The sequence below is a fragment of the Anolis sagrei genome, chromosome 3 (assembly GCF_037176765.1).
Source record: "Anolis sagrei isolate rAnoSag1 chromosome 3, rAnoSag1.mat, whole genome shotgun sequence".
In the NCBI taxonomy this organism is placed as follows: Eukaryota; Metazoa; Chordata; class Lepidosauria; order Squamata; family Dactyloidae; genus Anolis; species Anolis sagrei.
In genome coordinates this window covers 89,908,189-89,934,314 of record NC_090023.1, presented here as the reverse complement: position 1 = coordinate 89,934,314, position 26,126 = coordinate 89,908,189, and the positions used below count along the sequence as shown (strand labels likewise).

At 42.3% G+C, this 26,126-nt stretch overlaps 1 protein-coding gene across 3 annotated transcripts in view; it reads left to right on the top strand.

The window, feature by feature from the left end:
* The first annotated feature begins 249 nt into the window (after positions 1–249).
* The window catches only part of NHS (NHS actin remodeling regulator), a 295,749-nt gene continuing 269,872 nt past the window's right edge, over positions 250–26,126 (top strand). For all 3 annotated transcript variants that reach the window (XM_060770042.2, XM_060770043.2, XM_060770041.2), the window contains exon 1: positions 250–1,203. In XM_060770042.2, coding sequence (XP_060626025.2) covers positions 681–1,203 — 523 coding nt within the window. In that variant the 5' untranslated portion in view covers positions 250–680. The remainder of the gene's footprint in view (positions 1,204–26,126) is intronic.

Below are 26,126 nucleotides of genomic sequence, written 5' to 3'. Positions count from 1 at the left end.
CTTCCTCCTCTCCTCCAATCAGCACCTTCTGTCTCAGTCTTAAAATGTTATTTTTCAACAAGGCCATATGCCTATAGGGGGGTGGGAGTGACTCCGAAGCCTCTCCTTACTCCGGAGTGAAACTTGTATCCATTTCCACCCCGAACTAAGTCTTTGCTCGGCGCCTGCAGTGCCCCCTTGCGGTCACTAGGGGCACTGCATCTCCCTTTCAGAGCAGCAGGAGGAGGCGAGTGGGTGTCTCCCTGCCTCTCCGCTCACTCACTCCCTCGCTCGCTCGCTCGCTCCTCCTGGCAGAAGATTGAGGCGCGTTCCTTTCTCCGGGTTTTCCATCCATCCTTACGAGATTGAGAGAGAGAGAGAGAGAGAGAAGCCCATCCATTCCATAACACCCTCCTGGCTGCCTGGCGTCGGAAGCCGGAGGGTGGCTTAGGAGAGGCGAGAAGGGAGAGGCGCAGACCATGGGAAGGACCCGTCCCTCTCCTCCCGACGTGGGCTGCTAGCAAGTGAAAGGAGGCTTGGAGGAGGAGGAGGAGGAGGGAGAGGGAGCGCCCCGAGGAGTCCAGTTTGGAGAGAGAGAGAGAGAGAGACACTCCCCCTCGGACTCAACCGCACGAGGGTTTGAAGGAGGCGAGCGGCGCCTCTGCCTTCCTCCTTGTTTTGGGGCGTTTCTTTTGGGGAGCATGCCTTTTGCCAAGCGGACGGTGGAGCCCCAATGGCTCTACCGGCAGCAGAGCCTGGCCTCGGTGCTGGACGAGGAGCCGCAGCCCCGGGAAGGAGGAGGAGGAGGAGGAAGCAGCAGCCTCGGAGGGCAGATGGAGCAGGAGGAGGACGAGGCGGACCCGCAGCTGGGGGAAGCCCAGGAGGGCTCCGAGGAGGAGGAGGAGGAGGAGGAGGAGGAAGGGGGCGAGGAGGTGGTGGCAGGAGCGTGCCCTCCTCCGCCCGGGCTGGCGCTGGCCCTGCCGGAGGGCAAGGCGGGGGCGGCGAGGAGGGCGCGGATGGTGCGGGACCTGGGCTCGCTGAGCAACGCCGCCCTGTCGCGGGTCCTCCGGCAGCTCTCCGACCTGGCCCGCCACGCCTGCGCCCTCTTCCAGGAGATCGAGGGCGACCTGCAGCACAGCCACCGGCGCCTCCGGGCCCTGCAGGGCAGGCTGGGCGCCGTCCAGGGAACCCTGCGAGGCATGGACCCCAAGCTGGAGCCCGTCCGTAAGTGTCACCCTCGCCTTCTCCCTTCCTCACCCACCTCGGCCCTTGCTTTGGGGAGGCGTGGCCGGCAAGGGAGGGATCCTTGCCTGTGGGGTCTGCCACCTACCCCATCACTAACCTTAGAGTTGTTCTTGTTTGGGGAGTGAGGGGGGGGTAACTTTCTACCCCCCCTCCCTTCTTTGAGAATATGTTTTTGAATGAAACTCCATTTGGGTTAGGTTGCAGTGAGTTTTTCTTGGCTGTATGGCCATGTTGCAGAAGCATTCTCTCCTGACGTTTCGCCCACATCTATGGCAGGCATCCTCAGAGGTTGTGGGGTCTGTTGGAACCCAGGCAAGGGAGGTTTATATATCTGTGGAAAGTCCAGGGTGGGAGAAAGAACACTTGTCTGTTGGAGGCAAGTATGAATGTTGTGATTAGCATCGAATGGCTTTGCAGCTTCAAAGCCTGGCTGCTGCCGGCCTAGGGGAATCCTTTGTTGAGAAGTGTTAGCATCCTCAGAGGTTGTAGGGGTCTGTTGGAAACCAGGCAAAGGAAGTTTATATATCTGTGGAAAGTCCAGGGTGGGAGAAAGAACACTTGTATGTTGGAGGCAAGTGTGAATGTTGTGATTAGCATTGAATGGTTTTGCAGCTTCAAAGCCTGGCTGCTGCCGGCCTGGGGGAAATCCTTTGTTGGGAGGTGTTAGCTGGCCCTGATTGTTTCCTGTCTGAATCCCCCTGTTGTTTGAGTGTTGCTCTCTATTTACTGTCCTGGTTTTAGAGTTTGTAAAATACTGGTAGCCAGATTTTATTCATTTTCATGGTTTCCTCCTTTCTGTTGACATTGTCCACATGCTTGTGGATTTCAGTGGCTTCTCTGTGTCCTCTGACCTGGTGGTTGTGAGAGTGGTCCAGCATGCCCGTGTTCTCAGATAATCTGCTGTGCCCAGGTTGGTTCATCAGGTGCCCTGCTATGGCTGACTTCTCTGGTTGAGTTAATCTGCAGTGCCTTTCATGTTCCTTGATTTGTGTTTGGGCGGTCCAAAGGAGGGTGTGTGTGTGTGGGATGGGGAGATGAATGGGGAGAGGCCCGCCTTGGCAGCCCCTCCCTCCCTCCCTCTCTCTCTCCCTCCCTCCTCTCTTTCCACCTGTCTCGGGACTGGCATCCCCTTCCTCCCCAATGGATGGGGGGCCAGCCTTGCGCCTTGTCCGTGGCGAGATTGGTTCGCGACGCTCCTCCTGGTTGCCTCGCTGTCTCCAAGCAGAATAGCGCCCACAGGGCTGATGGATGCCGCTCGAGGGATCCGTCGCTCATGATTTGGGGAAGGGGGCGTGGAGGAAGGAGACCCTACTGCTGCTGTGGAGTTCTCTCTCTCTTCCTAATGTGGGAGAAGATGCACGTTTCTTCTTCCCCGCAGCTGGAGCCTCCTCCTCCTCCTCCTCTTCCGTCTCCAGATCTGCCTGACCCACTTTCCGTGCTGATGCCAGGCAGCCAAGGGGGGTGGGGGGGGGGCGGTTGGGGAGGGGGCTTGAGTCTCCACGAATGGGGGCTTCCCCCTCCCCCTCCTCCTCCTCTTCTTCTGTGTTGCTGGCTGGACGCTGCCCAATCCGCAGCGGTTGGCAGCGAAGAGTCGACGCCGGTTCACCCATTGGAGGCAAAGCGCTGCTACGTCTCTCTCTTCCTTCCTTCCTTCCTTCCTTCCTTCCTTCCTTCCTCTCTCTCTCTCTCTCTTTCTGGGCTTTCTCTGTGGGGCAGGTTGTCTGCCAGATTGGTGGTGAAGTGCGGGAAGGAGAAGAGATTTAGATTGCTGTTAGTTTTCCTGGCTTTATGGCCATGCTCCAGAAGCATTCTCTCCTGATGTTTCGCCCACACCTTATGGCAGGCATCCTCAAAGATTGGGAGGTATATTGGAAACTAAGTAAGGGAGGTGTATATATCCGTAAAATATCTAGGGTGGGAGAAAGAGCTCTTGTCTGTGAATGTTCCATAAGTATTGAATGGCCTTGCAGCTTCAAAGCCTGGCTGCTTCCTGCCTGGGGGAATCCTTTGTTGGGAGGTATTAGCCTCCAGATGTTGTGTGTTTCTTCAGATCAACTACTTGACATCAGGTGTTGCTGTTGGAAGATTAGCTTACTATCCTGAACTGAAGGTCAAATATTCTGCTCTGGTGTATTGGAAACTAAGCAAGGTTGTTTATATACCTGTGGAAAATCCAGGATGGGAGAAAGAACTCTTGTCTGTTGGGGACAAGTGTGAATGCTGCAATTCATGGCCTTGATTAGCCAGGATTCCCCAGGCAGGAAGCAGCCAGACCTTGAAGCTTCAAAGCTTTACAATGCTAATAAAGGTAATTAGTTGCAACATTCACACCTGCCTCCAACAGATAAGAGTTCTTTCTCCCACCTTGGACACTCCAGAGATATATAAACCTCCCTTGCTTAGTTTCAAACAGACCTCACAACCTCTGAGGATGCCGGCCATAGATGTGGGTGAAATATTAGGAGAGAATGCTTCTGGAATATGGCCATACAGCCCAGAAAACACACAGCAAGCCTTTGACAACATAGATATTTGTTTCCTACTGGAGAGAAAGGGAAGCTCAGAGGGGTTTCCTCTAGTTGACATTTCCAAGCTCAACCCGCTCCCTCCCCAGCAATCCTGCCACAGATACTCCTTCCTCCTTTCCCTACCATCATTATGTTTTCTGCCTTTGAAACACTCTCCTTTCACTTCTGAAGCCCCCACTAGATCTTGGAGAAGGCCAAGAGGAAGGAGGGTGTGCCCTGGGGGTCTTGGGGTCTCCCCAGGAGGTAGAAGAACCACGGTTTTTTTCTCAAGCGAAATTGTTTTTTCCCCTTCAAGTACCACCCAGCCTTGAACCCCAGAGAAGCAAAGAGGACATCCAACAGCAGCATCTAGAGCGGGCCTGGGGAAACTTGGGTCCTCCCTCCTGATGTTTAGGAGTTCAACTATCAAACTTTCTATCAAAGTTTTTATTTCATATCAAAAGCTTTGCATATATAAGTATATAACTGATAAAAATAGAAGGAGCACAAGTGGCTAAATAATTTTTGACCAAAACTGGGCAACAGTGATCACATTGTTTGTAGCTTTCAACAATTCTTTCTCTATACACGAGGCAGGACATAATGGACAAGCATACAGGTGCAGAGTTGTTTGTTCTGCTCCACAGTATTTTAGGTAGTGCCATTTCGCTAGGCTGTCTTTTGATTTACTCACTCCACTTCTGAGTCTGTTCAGGGACTTTCGAGTTGCCCACTCTTGGTTTGACTCTGGAGGCAGACCATGTGGGTGCCATCCAGTTGGGATTTCCTGGTTTAGCTGCCCAGGGGGATGCTCTTCTTGTTCCTGGACGAACATTAAGTGGAGTGTTGGTTCTTATGAAGCTTTTCCTTGATTTGAGTGTACTGGAAGGAGGCTGATAGCCCCGCAGTGGATAGCCCTGCAGTGTTCAACCTTATTTCTCTCACAGTTGGGAACAACTTCCCATCACATATCAGGGTGGGTGGGGGGGGGGGATGCCATCTAGCTTATAGAGTCTATCAACAGGCATATGTTTGAGACATCCTGTGATTATTCTATGTTTCTTTCAGTGCTATGTTGACATGCTTCGCTTGAACAGACTTGTGCCAAACAGGGCAGGCATACTCAGCAGTTGAGTAAGACAAGGCCAGGGCTGATGTTCTTATTAATTTTGGGTCTGTTCTCCATGCGCTGCCAGTAAGTTTCCGCAGGATGTTACTGTGCTTGGGGTTCATACAGTGTTTACTAAATGTTAGTGTTAGATCTAAGGTGACACCGAGATATTTAGGATGGAAACAGTGCTTGATTTCTTGGCCTTCACAGGTAACTTACAATCTCCTGTTGGCTTCATGGTTCCATATTTATCATGGTTCTATGGAATTGTGGAACATTAAATATGTATAAACAAAGATAAAGACAACAGAACACAATATCATAAATATACATGAAATCACCACACTCTGCTAGTCATTACCCGTCTTAGTAACCTCAATTTTTTGAATCAAAGACAAAAGTCCTCAGCCTCTTATGAAAATGGGATCCTCTTCTAGTTGGAGGTCCAAAGAGAGACTGTCCTAGAGATGTGGAGGCAGGTTTTGAAAAGCATGGAGTCTTGACAGAGCTGTGCATGTCAATAGAACAGGCAATAATCCTTTACGTGTGGATTTTAAATGTCTACATCATACATACAATGTTTGCCTTTTATTTATTCATCTTAGGAAGGGAAAACAAACCAATGCTTTGCTGGGAAATACCCCCAGTTAAAATTAGAGGTTCAGTGGGCTTTGGGGGGCTGCAGAAGTGGGATTTGAAAGCTACTCATGATCCATGAGCTACACTTTTACTACCCCTTCTTCATAGTTTGGCATTGTCTCTCCAAAACACTTGTTTCTACACTCATTGGATATATCATGGATCTGCCAGTAAATCAGTCTTGGTTAGTAACTGAATAGGAGACTGTCAATGAATGCCAGGTGCTGAGGTTGTATTTCAGAGAAAGGAACTGGCAAAACCACCTCTGAGTATTCTTTGGCCAAGAAAACCCTATGAAATTCATGGGGTTGCTGCAAGTTGACAGATAACTTTGAGCACATACACATAAATTGATCTGAAAATAGTTCAGCTGATTTTTCCCCTCCAAATAACTTGACTATTTGACCATTCAGTAAATGGACTGTTCATTCTCTGTTGAGAATTGTCTCCTTCACTGACCCATATTATAAGGACAGAGAAAATGGATTGAGTCTGGAGCTTATGAGAAGAGCTGGGGCTGAGAAATAGAGCACATACTTTGCTTTAAAGAGTTGAGTCCCCTGAGGTAGAACTTGGAAGACCTCTGTTTCTAAACCTTGATCATTTCTGTTGTCACTTCTGGACAACACTGAGCAGAGAAATGGGCTACATGCAATGAAAGCTTATACCAAATACTACTTTTGAGCCGAACTGTCCAGAGGTTTCTGGAAACTGAAGTAACATATTTCTCTGAGCTCTGTATTAACCAATGCTCTGCTTCAGTTAAAAACAGCTTCCTCTACTTTTAATCGGTATGTAGAGGTGTATGGAGCTTTGGATATAGAAATTATTGAGTCACTGATAAGGCTGAGAAAGTCAGTATACAAGTATAGTAAATAAATAGTAAATAAATAAATAAATTATAGTATATTTCTTTGGTGGCCTGGGTGTTGGTGACATTAATGGCATAGTCGAGGTTCTAAGTTTGTTGCAGGACTGAACGGAAGATTCTTAGTTGAAATAGAGGTTGACATTTATTTTAGTCTTTATTTTTTACAACATTCAATATAAATTAGCAATAGGAATGTAAAACCACAGACCTGGAAGATTTGAAACCAACCATGACTTATTTGTCACCAGGGCTTAAATACAATTTCTTGTCCCAACTTGAGTGGGGGCAGCAAATCAGTGGAATTTACACATGCATTAACTTTTCAAAAAGATAGATTTAAGTGTTGGACAATGACTCTGGAGACCAGGATTCAAATCCATGCTGCTTAGCTATGGAAACCCACAGGGCAAGTGACACTCCAGCCTCAGAAGGAGGCAAAGGCAAACTCCCCTGAACAAATCTAGCCAGGAAAACCCCATGACAGTTTTGCCTTGGGATGCCATAAGCCAGAAACCATTTAAAGGCACACAACCACAAATTAACCATTCTGTAATTAATTCTTAGGTTTTACTCAAGCTGGGACATGCTTGGATTTAAGCATAGCATCACAGTTCTGAAGGCATATGTTCTCTCATCTCTTCTTTAACCATATCCATTGTAGAGTCACATATCATTTCTTATCCTCATAAACATATGCTTAACACTTAGTTTTCTGTAGTGTAAGGCTTTGTTTAGATATATCTCACAAAAATACTGAGAAGTTATGTTTTAATCAGTGCAGCAAATCAAGAACATATAGACTGCTTTCTGTGTTTTTCTAAAATAAATATATATGTTATTTATTAAGCCTTTAGTTTTTAGGGTTTTTTTTTGTTGTTGCTGTAATTAGACAATTGGTTCTATGACACTCCTAATTGCAGCCCAGTGAAGATGCTTGCTAATCTGAGTGGTGCTATATCTGGCCCATTTCCCTCTCATCCTGAACAACTAGTTGGAGAAATGTAACTGGAAGCAGTAAACTCTCTCAAGAAAACGAGAAGTTACGTTTAAGGAAACCTGACTTCAGTCCCCACCCCCCACTAATGCTAGGAAAGCACCTTTTTCTCCTTGACATACCTGATTTCTATGTGAAGAAAGAGTATCTATTTTGTTGGGAGAACATTTAACTCATGGCCAACATTCAAACCATTTCAATGTTTGAATACACAATCAAACAGCAACTAGATAATATGAATTACTAGTTGAGCAGATCTGTGAATACCCTTTTCAGCCACTCTCCGCTTTACTGTCTGTATCATCATGAGGTTACATCACCATGACTCTTCTGGTCATATGATAAGGGATTAAAGAGAGTACTACAATGGAGATGAAAGTAAAGACATTGTTTTGTATGTCCAGGCAATTCAAGATACATTGCAGCTTGGAACACTATGTTATAAACATTTTTTCCTCTTTGCCTGATGTAACCTCATTTTGATGGAATGGAATTAACTTGAGATAGGTCTTTCCTGGGTCAATTGGAAGAAATGATCACTGTCACTCAGGGTACCATATTTATTATTATCTCCTCTCAGTCTTATATTTCGAGTTTTGATCCAGGTTGGCTGGACTGTAGTGAAGTGAAAAGCATCGCCTTAAAATTGTTCAAGTAGTTGTTTTTTTTTAGTGTTAGGAGCAACTTGAGAAACGGCAAGTCATTTCTGGTGTGAGAGAACTGGGTGTCTGCAAGGATGTTGCCCAGGGAACGCCCAGATGTTTTAACATCCTGTGGGAGGCTTCTTTCATGTCCCCGCAGGAGAAGCTGCTGCTGACATATGGGAGCTTACCCCGCTCCCCGGATTCAAACCACCAACCTTTTGGTCAGCAGTCCTGCCAGTACAAGGGTTTAACCCATTGCGCCATCGGGATAATAGATGAGATAATATTAAAGTTGTTAGTGATACACTGAAGAACATGGGTAAAATCCAGTTGTGTCTGATGTCTATGAAGTGGTATCATCCAGGGGAGCAGATTTGCCCTTCATGCTGCTCCATATCCAAGGGGCTAGAGGAGTGGGAAAAAGATGGGATAACTGTTTTGAAAGTCTATGAACTTGACATTGGAGGCAGCCTCACAACTTGTCCTGAGATGAAATTCAATAATATAAACCCAACTACGCTTGTTTTCATATAATTTCATAAATTAAAAAGTGAGCGAATGGAAAATTCTGATTCTGTAGACTGCTTTTGCTCAGTGGATGACTTCTTATTGTGATTTTGCTATATAATTCCAAAATTCCTCTGACTCAGAATGTTATGTTGGCTCACCCCTATGTTAGGGCAGCCTGGGGCTGATTTCATGCCTGTGAAAGTTGTGGATTACTTACAAAATATTGAAGTCCTGAGCATAAAGAAAGCCACAACAAAGAACTTTCAGGGTTGGCTTTCATTAATTTTTAAAACTGACAAGATAAAGCTTCATATAACAGCAATGTTTAGTTATCCTACTATTTTCTTTTCAGCTTTGTCTTTGCTGTAGCAGACCAGACCTCATAAAAAGCCCATAACAGGGCTTGCTTGTTTGTTTATTTTTCCATTGAAACCTGAGCTTTTTCTCTTCTCTGCTGCAGTATCGTTATTCTTTTATATTAGAATTTGGAAGGTCTGCTAGACCCTTCTGGGCTAAAGGATTAAACCTGAAAGACATGGAAAGAGGGTATTGATTGGACCAGAGACAAAATGATTTCATCCAAGATCCATGCAGACTCCGGAAATCAGGGTTTTATGTTCACAAGGCTTTCTGTCCAATTGCATGTTAGTAGTGTAATTGTTTTAAAATTAAGGTTGTGTTTTGCACATATTGAAGTCAAGCAGAGCTGGCTTTGTTATATAACGAGAAGTAGGAAAGTTTTCTCCGGTAGCAGATTATGACTGAGATCAATCATTGTAAAGGATGGCATAAGGATTCTGGATGTGGAACTCTACTACAGCTTCACTGTCAGTGCCCCCAGGATTTAGAGCTTCACTGCAACAATCCAGCCTTAATTGTTCTGTTGTTGATAGAGATCAGCAGGGGATCGGAAAAGCATCTGCTCCCTTAGCCAGACAGAGACAGAGGACATCTTCTGCCAAGGTCTGCTGGGGTCCACTGGAGGTCTCGATAGACTGGTGATTGCCAAACTTTGTTCATTCATATATTTTGGATTTCATCTCCCAGAATTCCTGACTGTTGACTATGTAGGCTAAGGCTTCTTGGACTTGAAATCCAAATCAAATTGAGAATCTAAGTTTAAACAACCTACAGGCATAAGGCATAACAGTGCTTAAGGTGGAAATTGCTTGCATATGTCACTAGCAGGATACTAGCTGCTGATAGTTTGAGAGAGTGGGCAGCAATGGCAACCATTGGCTATTCAGTTCTGCTGGATGGTGGGCTTCCAATCTGCCTGTCCTGGGCCCTTGAGCTAGCAAGTTTCTCTCAGGTTCAATGAGTCCCTCCAGGGTGAGAAAAGCAGTATATAAATAGTGTAAAAATAAATATCAACCTTCACCTGTTCTTTTTCTATAAATGCCTTCCGTCTTGTCCTTTTTCTTAAAGAACAAACATTTTTGAGCCATTCTGTTTTCAGAGAGGACTGCCTTGCTTAACACTGGCATCAGATTTCCAATTCCTTTTGCCAGGTGTGAGAGTCTTTTTTGCATTACTTTTAATATATTCAAACAATAGTTGGTTAGCTATGTGGTCAGTCATTACATGTTACTACATACATCTTCCATATTGTGTATGTAGCTTAATAAAATATAAAAGCGGGGGGGGGGGGAGGAGATGATACTTTTTTTTCAGACAGTATATTTATCTATTGTTGTTAATTTTATATTTGTTTTGATTTTCCATCAAAAGTATGAGTCAATAAGATTCATTATCCAATGATACAGCTTTAAAATAGTAAAACAATCAATAATGTGTTTCCACTGAAACAGCTGTATGTTAAGTAAGGCCATTTTATTAGCTTCACTACATTTATTTATTTATTTTAGGGTTAGTAACATGAATAATACATTATAAAGCAACATTTTCATGTAAGTACAGGAAATATTGCTTTGGAATGAGACCCAAATGTATTTTTTTCTGGCTGTTACAAATAGAATTCTCAGTTAATTGTGGCTGTTGTAAAAATGTGAGTACAAGTCTATAATACATTCTTTTCATATTTCCTTCATTCCTTCCTGATGTGATTCCTTTTCAGAATAGTTCATGTTGAGAGATACCTGTGATTCATGACTTCTGTTGGAAAATATAGTGTAAATTGTCATGTGGCTGTTGTATTTTCCAAACATGTGCTCTTAGGCACTACTGATTCAAGCCATGTGGGCACTTGTATGAAACTGGTTTGCTCCTTAATGCTTCCTACTCATAGATGATCTTGATGTTGGGTAATATGGAACCAGCTGCTGGATCCAATGGGATGCCTTTTTCTAAATATAAAGTACTCTAGCTTGACTTTTCTGGAGAAGTTGGAAAAGAGGAGCATCTGGAATTTTTCCAAACCGTTTGTTTAGTATGATCTGGGACTGAAAGAATGAACTATTTTAGAAGAAATTATGAATATAAAATGTAGTCCTGCCATCCAAATTTTGTTTTGGTTTAGCAAATCAGATTTTGTTGACATTTCTTGCATACAGTTTTCAATTTTGTGATTTATAGACCAAGGATCAGATTATCTGGCCTTAATGTAGGTATGCAAAGGGTGGGAGGAGTGGGCATAACAAATCACTTTGGATCTGGAAGAAAATGAAAAGATTGAAAGGGGGGAGCGGGGGACTTAAGGCCCGTCGCAAACTAGGTTCCTGCTGGAGAAAACCTTGCTAGCAAGTCCCTGACGTCATGAGCCTGCGCCTCTCTCCCCGCCCCTTTCTCCGCCCCTTTCTCTTTGCGAGCGTGGTTTTTCCTTTGCTAGGGCAGCATTGCCCGCATTTTCTCTCAGTTGAATTCTGCCAACTGAGAGAAAATGCGGGCAATGCTGCCCGAGCAAAGGAAAAACCACGCTCGCATGGAGAAAGGGGCAGAGAAAGGGGCGGGGAGAGAGGCGGAGTCTCGTGACGTCAGGGACATGCTAGCAAGGTTTTCTCTCGCAGGAACCTAGTTTGCGACGGGCCTAAGAGGAATGAAGACATTTTGCAATCCAAACCTGGATTTAGAGCACGTTAGGCAATCCCCAAGTTATGAACAAGATGAGTTATGTAGGTTTGTTCTTAAGTTGAATTTGTGTGTAGGTCGGAAAAGGTTCATAGTGTAACTCCAGCTGTCTGTCTGTGTGTCTATCTTTGGATAGCCTAGGGAAGGGTTAACGCCTCTGTGTTGTTTGTTTTGCTATCTGTGCCCCTGTTCAGAAGATTTCTCCTCACTTTCTGTCCCTGTGACAATTGGCTGTTGAAACATTTGGCTTGTTGTGGAAGCAAAGATTGGCGATAAAGCTTCAGTGGAGACACCTTTTCCCCATGATAAGTCTTTCAGGAGTTAATTCCTCTTCCTAAGGATAGATTACACTCACTCCTTGTTGTCTCACCCGTGTTCTTAACTATGAGTTGTTTATAAGTCAGACATTTGTAACTCAGGGACTGCCTGTACAGGGGATTTATGGTAATTCAGTGGTATTTTGGTTCTCCTGCTTTTTCTGCACGGTCTTACACTGTCCTTATATCCTAGGATCTGATTCTAGGTTATCTGCTTTGAACTGGATTATATGAGTCTCCACTGCTATATAATCTGGGATAAACAGATAATCTGGGATCAGCTCCTGGGAGTGTAGAAGAGCCCTCCCTCTCCTTCAAAGTTGCAGCATTTGCCATATTTTAGATTCGAAAGCCAGTTGCTGTGTTTCTTGGGTGAGGCTGCAGTTGAAGGAATGCTGGTCTTGTTCTCAGCGTGGTTCTGTAGGTCCTGGCTATTTGTGATATTTCAGACACATTCCTGGCTGCCCCAGAAGTTGGAATGGGATTCCAACTGTGACCATCACGATCTCCCTGCTCCACCTTTCTATTTATGGCCTGACTCCAGACCTCTCGAATGATTAAATATGACTAACGTCTAATAAAAAGGATTAGTGCTTCAAGGTGTGCATTCATCTAAGCTATCCTTCGCTGTCTAAAGAAGAGGAAATGCAATCATCGACCAACATTTTTGAATGTTGTTAAATGTGTTAGTTAACACTTGAGTGGTTTCCTGAATCAAAGAGGCAAGCTCCCCAAGCTGTGTTTTATATGGTCTGATCAGAATTTGATACAAAACTCTGCACTGGATCTGCTTCAGCTATTAAATTGAGAAGATGAGCTTTCTTGGCTGTATTGGATATATGTAAGGTTTTACATGATGCAGTTTTGATGCCTTTGTTATAATTAGCATGAAGTGAGATTAGCAGTCTTTCTAATTATCTTGAGATTTGTAATTTATATACAAATAGTGACATGTTCAAGGGCAAAGGAGTCACAGTGTACAAAAAATGTAAATCAAAATAAAAAGCCCTCAGGCTTTAGTATATGAAGAAAGGGCAATATGTAATGGGTATTCTACCCCATGATAGCAGTATAATTATAATTATCTCCTATGCATCAAATATTTATACTAGTTTCTCCTCAGAATAGTCATTAAGGTAGTCACATGCACTGAATATTTTGACTTAAGGCCTTAACTCTATTGTGAGGAATGTTTACGTTTAACTACTTGTTTAGAGCCAGAGAGTTGTAGTAGGTTAAATATTGGAGTATAAATTTGGAGACCATGGTTTGACTTCCTGCTCAGGTCTCAGAGGAAGACAAATTAAACCTCCCTGAACAAGGTTTGCCAAGAAAACCCCATTATCGGTTTGTCCCAGAATCTCTGAAAGTCTGAAATAACTTGAAGGCACACCACAACATATAATAAATGATATTTTGGCAAACTATTTGTCCATTTGTTATAATATTACTATAACTGGTGGCATTTCTTTAGGCAAAGGCTGGGAATTATGTAGTTCTCCCCAGTGTTGTTGAATTACACCTCCAGTAGCCCTATCCAACACATTCAAGACTGAGAAATGTTGGTAGTTGCAGTTAAACATCTGGAAGCCAAATATTGAGTCAAGGATTTTCTGCAGATGGCACGTGTTCCCTGTCATTTAACCATTATCCCTCCAACCATTAGTATCTCCAGTAGTATCTTGGAGAAAAAAGGAATTTGTAAATTAAACTCAGAGGAAACCAGGTATCGCTGAATTTTAAAAACACACACACCATAAGCTTAGATTTCTGTTTGTAACCATACTCAGCTGAAAGTAGAGATGGGTGAATTTGATGGAACCTCTTTCCAAGTAATGATTGCCTGTGCTTGCAGGCTTAGGTCTGCTTGTGAGTTAGGAGTACCATTCATCAACTTGATTGACTTCCCTGCAAATGTGCTTAAAAAGTACTTAAAAGGGATTTGTATAAAGTATACAAAATGACAAATTTGAATAAATTGAGAGGACTTGTAGGTACTTTTGGGCATGTTGACTGATGAGGTATATGCTTTGCATGCAGGAGTCATTGGTTCAGAGGGGTAATTACTTCCAAGTGTTGTGCCTACTGTGGGAGTCAGGCAACCTGATCCAATACGTCTACTTTGGCTTGCAATGTAAAAAGTGATGGTTGTGTTGCACCAGTTGTGGGAATATGGCTGGTACTTATGGCTAGCACAGACTTACAGTGTTACCAAAGTATTCTTATCACCAACTGCAACAGATCATTGGGAATTGGTTATGCTGGGTAGTCACTACTTTTAGGAGGCCCACAAAAACCTTGAATGGTCACTGGCATTCTTCTTTGCGCTTTTTTTTCCATGTCAGGAGTGACTTTAGAAATTGCAAGTTGCTTCTGGTGTGAGAGAATTGGCTGTCTGCAAGGACATTGCCCAGGGGGAGCACTGGGTGTTTTGATATTTTACCATCCTTGTGGGAGGCTTCTCTCATGCATGGGGAACTGGAGCTGACAGAGGGTGCTCATCCATGCTCTCCCTAGATTTGAACCTGCAACCGGTCGGTCTTCAATCCTGCCAGCACAAGGGTTTAACCCATTGTGCCACTGGGGGCTCCTTCTTTGTGTTCATTATCACTGTGTTTTCTTGCAATTATTGCATTGCAGATGCATTACTTCTTAGTCAGTTCAACAAAGTGAAACAGAATGAGGAAGTCTAATCCATTTGAAATACTTCTTGTTCCAGTCAGTTGTTCCAGAAATATATTCTGTTGTATATTTACATGAAATTTTAACAATTGACAATAACTCAAGCAGTATTTTTTTTCCTTTACAAGACTGAGTAGCTTACACTGCTCTGTTCCTGTGCTATGAAACAGTTCTGTCTCACTCAGTGTCGTTGTCTTTTGCACGTCCCCAAAGCCTACTGAGGGCTCTTGCTGTATGTTTTTTATAACAGTAAATGAATGCAGAAGCACTTAGGACTAAAGCTATTAGATTGTTGAAGTAACCAAAAATAAAATCAAAAGTACAAACAAGGCAATAGAATGCAGTTAAACCAGATGGCATAATTACGAAACAGAGCTTAAATCTTAAAGGCAACAATTATGTGCGTGTGTTGTTTCAAGTCACCTGTCGACTTATGTGACCTCATTAATTTTTTAGGGTTTTCTTTTGCAAAGAACATTCAAAGGGGAAAAAATCAGCTCCTTTCTCTGAAATACAACCCACAGTGTCTGGTGTTTGTTTGTGGTCCCAACCAGGGTTGGCATGACGTAGCTTCAAAGATCAGTTAGAATCTGGTGTATTTTAGGGTATTTTAGCAAAGATCTAAAAATGACCAAGAATATGAACAATATAAAACTAATATAACTGATAAACCTGAGACTCAAAAAGCCCTTTGCCTATCTATTCCTGATTTCTTTTAGTATTATTATTATTAAATTTATTTATTCTCACCTTTCTCCCCGTGGGGACTCAAGGCAGCTAACAATCCCACACTTAATCAAGTTTAAAAAGCACAATACAAAAACAATTAAATAGTAACAATGTGGCAAAAACAGAATAAACACAGTACATTTAAAATGGCCTTTGAAACTCTTTTCTTAGAGTGGCCATTTAAATGGCTTTGGGAAACTCACAAGCAGAGCATAAGCACACTAACATCCCAGACCTAAGAGGCATGGGATTCCTGATTCGAGGGGCAATAGGCAGCCTTCATGATCAGCGCCCAACATTTGACACAGGAATATTCCTGCTTCCCTCTCAGCCTTGTCCTCCCCCCCCCCCCCCACTCCCATGTCACAGTAAGCTTGAACCTTTCTACAGGGGCTTAACACCTTTAATTTACCATGTAGTTGATCCTGGCTGTCTTCATTTCCCGTGATGTTCAAGAATTTCCCATCCTTTTCACAGATAAACTGGGTTAATCCAGTTTATCCTCATGTTGAGGAAATTCAGAGATGATCTGGAGTTTGGCCACAGTGTAGAGAGCAGGACCGATTCTAATGCTTACATGGGCTGCCACTGCTGCCATCCCCTTTTCCTTGGGCTTATCCATGCAGGAAAATGGGAATGGATTGGCCCATTTTGCCACCATCGCCACTGCCAGATAGACACAGAGCTCCTGCTTTCACAGGGATCCCATGAGGACATTAGCAGAAGATGGAGTATATGGCATTGGCTACCTATAGGCCGGCATTATTGTTCAAGACTGGCCACCGATTAAGCACAGACAGTGCAGATGGGCCTCTTTCTTCTTTCTTTGGTGAATCAGTGGTAGTGTTGTATATTCGTTCAGTCACTTTCGACTCTTCATGACCTCATGGACCAGCCCATGCCAGAGCTCCCTGTCAGCCATCACCACCCCCAGCTCCTTCAGAGTCAAGCCAGTCACTTCAAGGATACCATCCATCCATCTTGCCCTCGATCAGCCTCTCTTCCTTTTCCCTTTCATTTTCCCCAGCATTCCTATAAAAGATTGTTGCTGAATTGTAACACTGGTTCAAAGTTATAAAGTGAGCATAGAGTATGACTGTTGGATTAGGCCCAGATGTGGATTAATGTCAGACTATCTTTTGGCCTGAATGGAGACTTGTGTTATACACGTCTTTAAAAAGTAGATTATTTTTTATTTCTAATGCTGTCACACTCCATTTGTTAGTAGCAACAGCATGTGACCGAAAAAACCTGAACTTCTTTGCTGATACTAAAAATGTGGGAGTCAGCAATAAAAAAATGAATTGTTGTATTAAAATTTAGGCTGAAGTTATGTAGCAAATGTTTTCAACATTATATGAAAGTTTTTATCATTTCCATGTGTCCCATGCAACCCGATAAACAGAAGGGTGATTTTGAAAAAGTTATTCAAGTGTCAAATGTAAACATTTTAACTGCTATGGAAAGAAAGAAATAAGAGATCATGCAGAAGACAGAATTTAAAAATCTATCTCCAACCCCCTCCCAAATAAATAAATACATCAGTTTTATTGCTGTCCTGCTCTGCATAGATATGATTCCTTTGGAGAGATGCATTAATGTTACCTATAAAGAAGTATGTAAATCAGCTTACATTTGATGGAGCGTTTCTATTTTTGATCAGAGAAGCCAGGGAATAAATGAATATAACACACACCTCTCGTGCTTGAACATACATTCCTGAGGATATTTTCAGCATTAATTCTTTAGTCGTGACTCCTGCCCTTTAAAGAGCTTAAATGTAAACTGGACAAAATAGAACAGATATGTCAGAGGAAAAGAAGTTTGTATTAGTTAATTGTGCCAAGAGCTTGGTGGTTTTTCAGCAAGCAGTAATCAGCTCACCATTTTGTCAGATTCTAGGGTGAAAGTTAAATGCTCAGCTTTATTTTTAAGACTAGCTGCTATAATTAGATATTTAGTTATTATCAGTAATCTATTCACTTAATTTTTCTGTTTTTCTCTATAGCTCTTCCAACTGTGCCAATTGCAGATCTATCCCAGGATAAAAGAACCTGGTTTATTGCAATTTGTAATCAGTTTCTGCAATTGACAATTCAGATTCAATCCAGGTCTTCAGTATTAGGTCTAGAGATAGTTGTTCCGGCTCAGTGATCAATGTACATATTTGTTTCTTTATTTTATGGTCTGCTTTTCTCCCAGCACAGGATCCAAGTGTAAATATTGCTCTATGATTGTATTTCACATTTGGATGAATCCTGAATCTCAGAGTAGCAGGATTGGGGAGAAGCCCAAATTGAAATGAGACATGTCTGAAGCTGGTTGAATCAAAATCTGAATAGTCTTGACAATTCTTTAGCCATTTTGAATTCAGGGGGTTGAAATAGTAACCCTATCCAGGCATATGTGCCAGGCTAGATGTGGGGTGGAATGTGGGTTAATATGTGGTAGCTTCCCTCAAAAGCCCACAAAGGCTCCTGATCATAGAGGTCCTGTAACCGTGTTCATCTGAATGTGGTTATAGGATCCTCTTCAGACATTTATGCTGTGTTCTCTAATGCTGCAAGATACATGTAGACATTCAGGAATGGGATTTATGCCTCCACACCCCCATGACCCACTTAGCTATGCACCCATCTGGTAAACAACAGAATGGGGCTAATATGTATGCTCATCCAAATTAAAATTATTAAAGGGTCTTCAGAGGTGCCCAGATTTGGATTCAGTGCACTTCAGAGAAGCCACACCACTCCAATTTAGAATGAAATCTACCCAATTCACTTTTTAGATTAAGCACAGTCTTAGTTTAATAATACCCATGTTGTATCCAGCTCAGATATGACAAGAGAAGAAGGAGGTGTTCAGTTACAATACACAGCTACTAATCTTCTCCAGGTCAAGCCTACCCCCAATTTTTAAATACATAATACCTTGAACATATTTATTTGAAACTAGCTGTGCCCTGCCACGCGTTGCTGTGGCCTATAGTAAAAGTTATCAAAGTTGAGGTAGATATCTGGACTATTATGAAAGAGAGGTCCCTACCCATCCCTTCCCCCTTTTCCTCCCCCTTTCTCTCCTTTCTTCCTTCTCTACCTCTTTCTTTCTTTCCTTCTTTCACTACTTGGTTTCATCCTTCTCTCTTTCCTTGATTCCCTCCCCCTTTCTTCCTTTGCCTTTCTTCCCTCCCTGTTTGCTTCCTTCTTTCACTTTTTATTTCCTTTTATTTCACCACCATCATAACAATAACAATAATGCAATGCATTGCCTCCGGGACCTGACATCTCTCCCATTCCCCCTAAAAGGGTCTCATAGGAACAATAGCATAATAATAATAGAAATAACAACCTTTACCCGCCACGTGTTGCTGTGGCCAATCTTCCCTCTTTCCCTCCTTCTTTCCCTCCCTCCCTCCCTCCCTCCCTCCTTCCCTCCCTCCTTCCTTCCTTCCTTCCTTCCCATCTTTCCTTCTCCTCTTCTTTCTCTATCTCTTTCCTTCCTTCCCCCTTTTTTGTTCTCTTCTGCTGTCTCTCTTTTCTTTCCTTCCATCTTTCCTTTTCTTTCCTTTTCTTCTTCCTCTAACTTTCCTTCCTTCCCCCTTTTTCTTTACCTCCCTTTCTCTTTCTTCCTTCTTTCCTTCCTTCCTTCCTTCCTGTCTTTCCTAGATTTTGACAGGGCGGGAAGGGGCGGGGTGGGGTTTGGAGGTGGCGTGAAGTAAAAGAAGGTAAGATTGGGGCAGGGGAGTGATGGAGCGTGGGGTTGCGTGTGTGTGTGCGGCAGCGAGGGGAGTCATGGAGCGTGGGGTTGCATGTGTGTGTGTGCGGCGGCGGGGGGAGTGGGGTTGCGTGTGTGTGTACGGCGGCGGGGGTAGTGGGGTTGCGTGTGTGTGCGGCAGTGGGGGGAGTGATGGAGCCTAGGGTTGCGTGTGTGTGTGTGTGTGGCGGCGGGGGGAGTGAGGTTGCGTGTGTGTGTGCGGCAGCGGGGGGAGTGATGGAGCGTGGGGTTGCATGTGTGTGTGCGGCAGGGGGTGTGTGTGTGTGGGAAGCGGCGTGGTGGGGCTTGGAGTGGGCATGGTTTCCGCAGAGGGAACGTTGGCCGGAAGGCCATGTGCGGGCGCCAGGGAACTTGCAGCTGGGCGCCAATGCGCATGCTCAGTTGTTTTGCCGTTTTGTGAGTGTGTTGTTGTGTTGTTTTTCATTTTGAGTAGATATGTTTGTACCTTGTAGGTTGTGTTATGGGCATGGGAATTTTGGTTAAGTTTTGTTGGGGTTTTTTTGAGTTTTGTTCTTTTGCAGTTTTGTGAGTGTGTTGTTGTGTTGTTTTTCATTTTGAGTAGATATGTTTGTACCTTGTGGGTTGTGTTATGGGCACGGGGATTTTAGTTAAGTTTCGTTGAGGGATTTTTGAGTTTTGTTGTTTTGCTGTTTTGTGAGTGTGTTGTTTTGTTGTTTTTCATTTTGAGTAGATATGTTTGTACCTTGTGGGTTGTGTTATGGGCACGGGGATTTTGGTTAAGTTTCGTTGGGGGATTTTTGAGTTTTGTTGTTTTGCCGTTTTGTGAGTGTGTTGTTGTGTTGTTTTTCATTTTGAGTAGATATGTTTGTACCTTGTGGGTTGTGTTATGGGCATGGGAATTTTGGTTAAGTTTCGTTGGGGGGTTTTTGAGTTTTGTTTCCTCATTGGATGCCCCTAACAAATTTATATATATAGATTTAGCAGGCATAATCTCCCCATATGAAAACACAGTGCGTTTGAATTTCATCCAGTTTTCATAAACAGAAGTTGGTGCTATGTATTGATTTCCAAAGCTAGTCTGTCAGAGGCAGAAAGATACAGATTTAAGTAGTGAGATTTGGATTTAGCCTCAGGTCCAACTAGGCTGCTTTCAACCAGGACTGAGCTGAAATGGGCTGTAGTCTGAATTAATGAGTCACAATATGAACTGTGTCTTGAGATTGGTTTATACCTGTAATTTTGAAGTAGTTGCTATTGTTTTATTTGCATTGCATATGAAGTGTGTGTTCTGCAGGAAAAAATGCCTGGGTTTGGATACTGTAAACCGGACAGAACTCTGTTTTTTGCAGTGATTGGTAAATTTTAGGGACTTTTAAAGAGGCAAATTCCTAATCTAACATGCAGGATTCTCATAAGCAAAAAGCAGAAGCCCTGTCTGTGCTACTCTGAGGCCTTTGGAGAAGAAAAATAATGCACCGTGATGAGTACAAGTTGACCACTTGCCAGACTGTCTGACATTGGCAGGGATTGGACAAAAAGACCGGACAAGCTCCTTTAAACTTTATAATTCTGTGATTGTCAGTGGATCTAAAGATTTTTAAAGAAATAAGTAATACCAAAAACTGGTTCATTTTCCTCCCTAGTGTCTATTATGATATAATCAAGTCTGTCCTAGATAAGTTAGTGATGTTCAGCAGCCTCTTTCAGTAGATGCAGTGTGAGCTGAGTCAAAACACAGTTGTGTTCGTTACTTTTAGTTTTATATATTTCGAGTGTGCTAGATTACATCAGATCAAAGAGGGTGTCTTACTCACTGTTAAATATATCACCCAAAGAGTCTTTTAAAAATGACTGACGGAAATAAAGTGGTATTTTTGAATAAAAACAATACAGTCCTTGTACCTGCAGTGTTAGTACCCACAACTGCAATTACCTACATCTGGCAATACATGTCATCTCTAGGAATTTTCTAGGTCTTCCAGTACAATTCTGTGGTAACTTTTAGTAGAGGTCATTCATTTCAATAGGGTTTGCTTAACAGCAAACCCCATGGTGTGCTATTTTGTCTCCTTAGATATATGGTGATATTTAAAGAACTTTTTAAAATCCTCAAATTTCCAGTTTCTGTACTGTTCTTAGCATTTTGAGAGTACAGCTGGAACACAGAGTTTTGATGATTTTCATTTCTTTCATTAACCAGCAAGCATATTATTATTGACAACAATTGGATTCTGTCTCCCAAAGGGAAACAATAGGTTTTCACAGCAATGGAACAAAAGTCTTCTAACCTCTTCATTAGGAGGATCTGGGAAAAGAACTTGGTAAAAGACCCCTCCCCTTTCTCTTTCTGCAGTCTCAAGTACTGCCGACCACGTGTCCTGAATTAATACAGTCATGTTGAGAGAGGTGCTGCCATGGGAGTTGGCTTAATTTAAAAAAAGTGATGAAAAGTTTAATAAAGATCTGATGTATGCCTCTGTGGTTGCCAAGTGCTAGAGTTGCTATGTGAAGGAAACTCAGATGATCCCACTTGTGCCAGAAACAACCTTCACATTTTACAAGCAGACAAGAAGGTCTGTGTTTGTTTGCTTTCATTCAGATTTTCATCTCGCCTTATCACATCTGGCTCAAATTGGATAATATTCTAAAACTCAAAACAGGCAGATTTAGATAACCTAAAGCTCTCCTGGTTCACAACTTTCAAATGGTTTTCAAAATAGAAAACAATCAATCTCCAAGTTGATGTTCTTTGTCAAAAATGTCCCCTTTACATGGGCAAGACGACTGGCCTGTGGGTCCTCAGATGTTTTGGCCTTCAAATCCCAGAAATCTTAACAGCTGATAACTGGATGGGATTTCTGGGAGTTGTGGGCCAAAATACCTGGAGACCCACAGGTTGAGAACCACTGCTATAGAGCATAGTTGTATTCCTACTGGTGTGGGTACCCAGTTCAAATTTCACCAAAGAAATGGGTTAGAGTGGGGTAGAATGGAAGAGAATGCCATCTTGTGCTTCACCTTAGATAGCAAAATTTTGCTATCTAAGATGAAGCACAAGATAGAATTCCCTTCCGTTCTACCCCACCCCAATCCATTTCTTTGGTGAAATTTGAACTAGTAACCCACACCAGTACAGTTTCGATAACAATATTCCTGTAGACCAGTGGTTCTCAGCCTGTGGATCCTCAGATGTTTTGGCCTTAAACTCCCAGAAATCCTAACAGCTGGTAAACTGGCTGGGATTTCTGGGTGTTGTAGGCCAAAACACCTGGGGATCTGAGAACATCCGCTGTAGAGCATGGTTGTATTCCTCTAAAGTTGTTTTAATGAGCCCCCTCAGGGAGATAGGATGGAATACAAATAAAGGTTTTTATTAAGCAGTTTTCCTCTTGACTGGGAACATAGATTTTGTAAAGTTTTATGCTTCTTACTTTGGATTGCAACTGGAGTAGTTCATAAAGTTACGTTGGCTATTGAATTGTACTTCATTAGTGGTAACATTATTTTTTTCACTTTTATCCCAGTACCATCCCCCTCCAACAATTTTAGCCTAATTTTAGAAATGTTTTATTGAGATTTTAAGGACTTAATATGTTTGTAATTGTGTGTATTATGTCACATTTGGTTTACTTGATCTGTTTTTGTCATTTACTCAGTTGTTTTGGATTTCTTTATATATTATTGTTGTCATTGAATGTTTGCTACTGTGTATTTTGTTGTGAACTTCCCTGAGTCCCTTTGGGGAGATAGGGTGGGCTATAAATAAAAGTTTCATTCATTCATTCATTCATTCACTCACTCACTCACTCACTCACCTTCCTTCCTTCTGATAACCCAAGGCAGCTGACAACAGGAGAGCATGGCTGAAGCTTCCTTTAATAAAAACCAGGCCAGTTGATTGACAAACATGACTTTGTTTTTCCAAAGTCATGTTTGTTGCACAATTTGCCTTACTATCTGACACCTGCTTTGGGTGGCTTCTTCATTCTGCTCTAGAATGGAGGCCAATCCTAACTTCCTTCTGTCTTGTCATTAAGAAGTGAATTGGACAATGGCAGAACAATGAACATAGAAAAAGCATTGCGTCTTTCTGCCTCAAGGATGGCGTGAATATAAAAGAGAAACATTCATCTTAATGCACTCATTCTAAACTTCTTTTTATTGATTTTAATGGAATTAACTTCTAAATAGGAAGAGTCAACATGGTGTAGTGATTTGGATGTTGTATGAGGACACTGGAAGACCAGCAGGGTTTGCATTGCCACTAGGTGACCTTATGCAAGTCATAGAGAAAGGCAAAAGTAAACTGCTCCTGGTTAAATTCTGCCAAGAAAACCCCGTGATAGATTCATTTTAGTGTCAGGATAAATCATAAATGACTTGAAAATATATAACAACAGAGCTCTGATGAAGATAGAGAGAGTGTGGTGTCGTGGTTTGAATGTGGGAGACCAGTACAGTGTTGGTTCTGTGCACATTTTGAAATTCAGTTTAATGCAGAACATTTATATACCAGGAAAAATCCTTAGAAAGACAGGTTTAGTCAATGTATCAATTTTTTTTAAAAAAGTGTTCCTTCTCAAGGAAACCTGAGTAGGTTTGTAATTAATGCCTACAGGTAGCTTATAGAAAGAGTGATCTCATGACAACTAACCTCTTTCACTCATTTTCAGCTTTTATCACCTTCAAAATATTATAGTTAGAGGCAAAATTGTGTTGGTTGAAATTGTGACTTCTCTTTCCATCAGTCAATACCATTACTATACAGATGGAAGCCACAACCTGGAGATGAAATTAAGGTACCTGCTACAATTTTTTTTATTTCCTTCTGTTTACTTTGCTACTCAACTGAGACTCAGGACAAAAGAATTTGGAAGACTTTTTTTTTAAAAGTTATGATGTGTTTATTTTGTATGTTGGTTTCACTTCAAAGATTTTCCATGTTAGATTGAACATAAACGTACTGTATAGTCATCTAAAATGGCCTTTTAAAAAACCCAGCTGTTCCTGGAATTAAACTTTAAACACCACTCAGTACAATAGGACTTATTTCTGAGTGAGTGATTTGGCTCCAATATTCAGGCCCAAAATATTTAACATCTAGATAACTGAGATGTAAGCCCATGGGCCTTACTTAAATTCAAGTGTTCCATCTCAACTGGATTATTATAAATGTGGTTACCAGTGAATAGTTATGTCATAGTTACTATTGATCTTCTCACCAATATTTAACATCTTATCTAACCCCTGAAAGGAATGAAGCATCAAGGAAGGATATTCTGTCAATTCAGCTTACAAGAAGATAGCTGTGTTAGCCTGTTTCAGTCTAAAATGGAAAGTGGTGAAGGGGAAAACATAGGAATCTGGCAACGCCTTTGATTGGTTTATTTTAGCACAAGGTTTTTAAAGATATCAACACACTCCTTCAAATACACTGAATTTAATTGTTCAGTAGTGTAAAAGAGTCAGTTACTTTCCCCTGCTTATTAGCTACTAACAGGGGCCAATGTTATTTGTGGATTGCATTAGTAATTTAGACAATCTGCTTAAAGATGTATGTACACTGTAGAATAAATGCAGCTTGACATAACAACAACAACAAAACTTTATTTATATTCCGCCCATCTCCCCGAGGAGACTCAAAACGGATTGCAGCATATAAACAGACACAAGCAAACATTCAATGCCTTGTTACAATGAAATACAATGCAACACAAATACACAGACGCAGACAAAGGCAAAGACTTCTATTCTCATTTTCGGCTCTAGAGGCACTGCTCATTTCCAGCTCTGGGGGAGGTGCTCTTCTCCATTACCAAGCTGAGGAGCCTGCATTGTCCGAAGACACCTACTGGTCATGTGGCTGGTATGACTGCATGGAGTGTCTTTTTGCCTTTTCCCATTGAAGCAGTACCTACTGATCTACTCACATTTGCATGTTTTTCAACTGCTAGGTTGGCAGGAGCTAGGGCTAACAGCAGGAGCTCACCCCGTCCCGCGGATTTGAACTGCAGATTCTACATAACTTTAACTGCTATGGCTCAATGCTATAAAATCATAGGAATTGTAGTTTGGTGAGACACCAGCATTCTTTGGCAGAGAAGACTAAAGACCTTGTAAAACTGCAACTCCGTGATTCTACAGTGTGGAGTCAGCCATAGGATGAAGCTGCTCAAGGTGTGCCAGACAGTTTGGGATACTGTAGTGCCATATTAAAGCTGCATATGTCTGTCTTGATGTGCTTATAATAGCATTGTTTATTCTTGGGGGAGGGGACTGGAAGAGCTACAGCGGCACAGTTTCAATTCTTCCATGCATCTAAGACTACTTGAAGACATTGTACAGTAAAAGCAAATATGAATATGATTGTGAATTTGTGAAGCCAGTGGTGTGTAAGAGGAAAAGAAATGTTTAATGGCATAGGTTTGAAATTACTACAAAGCTTTAATCAGAAATTGTAATTGTTCATACATGCATGCTTTGGATTGCAAAGAAAAGACTTAGCATTGCTGTGGTATTTGTTTTGTTGTCTGTGTCCCTGTTTAGAAGATTTCATCTCGCTTTCTGTCCCTGTGATAATTGGACTTTGCAAAATTTGGCTTGTTGTGGAAACAAGGATTGGTGAGAAAGCTCCAGTGGAGACACCTTTTTCCCCGTGATAACTCTTTGAGGAGTGAATTTCCTTCCCAAGGGGTAGATTTCTCTCATCTGTGATTTACAAACACTGTAAATCCCAGAATTTCCCTGTATCCAACACAGCTGACAGGAGGATTATTGGAGTTACAGTCCAAGAAAGTACGGTAATTATATTACCCTCTGGCTATGGGATTCTAACCTGAAGCAGAGATCCACTTGCCTAGGGCAAGTCCTGTTGCTGATTTATAACACCATGATAGGAATGTCTACTCAGGAGTAATTCTCCCATGAGTTTAATTGGGTTCACTTTCAGATGAGTGTGTATCAGATTGCAGCCTTGAATTTAGCACAGGCTTTTATTGGCGTCTACCCAAGAACTCTTCCTGTAATAAGTTTTGATTCTGTCATACAACCTTTTACAGTCTTACCACCGTAAATGCGAGCTGTAGGTTTCTTTGGGATAATAATGCACCAAACAAACCAGTCAGGAGTACTAATGG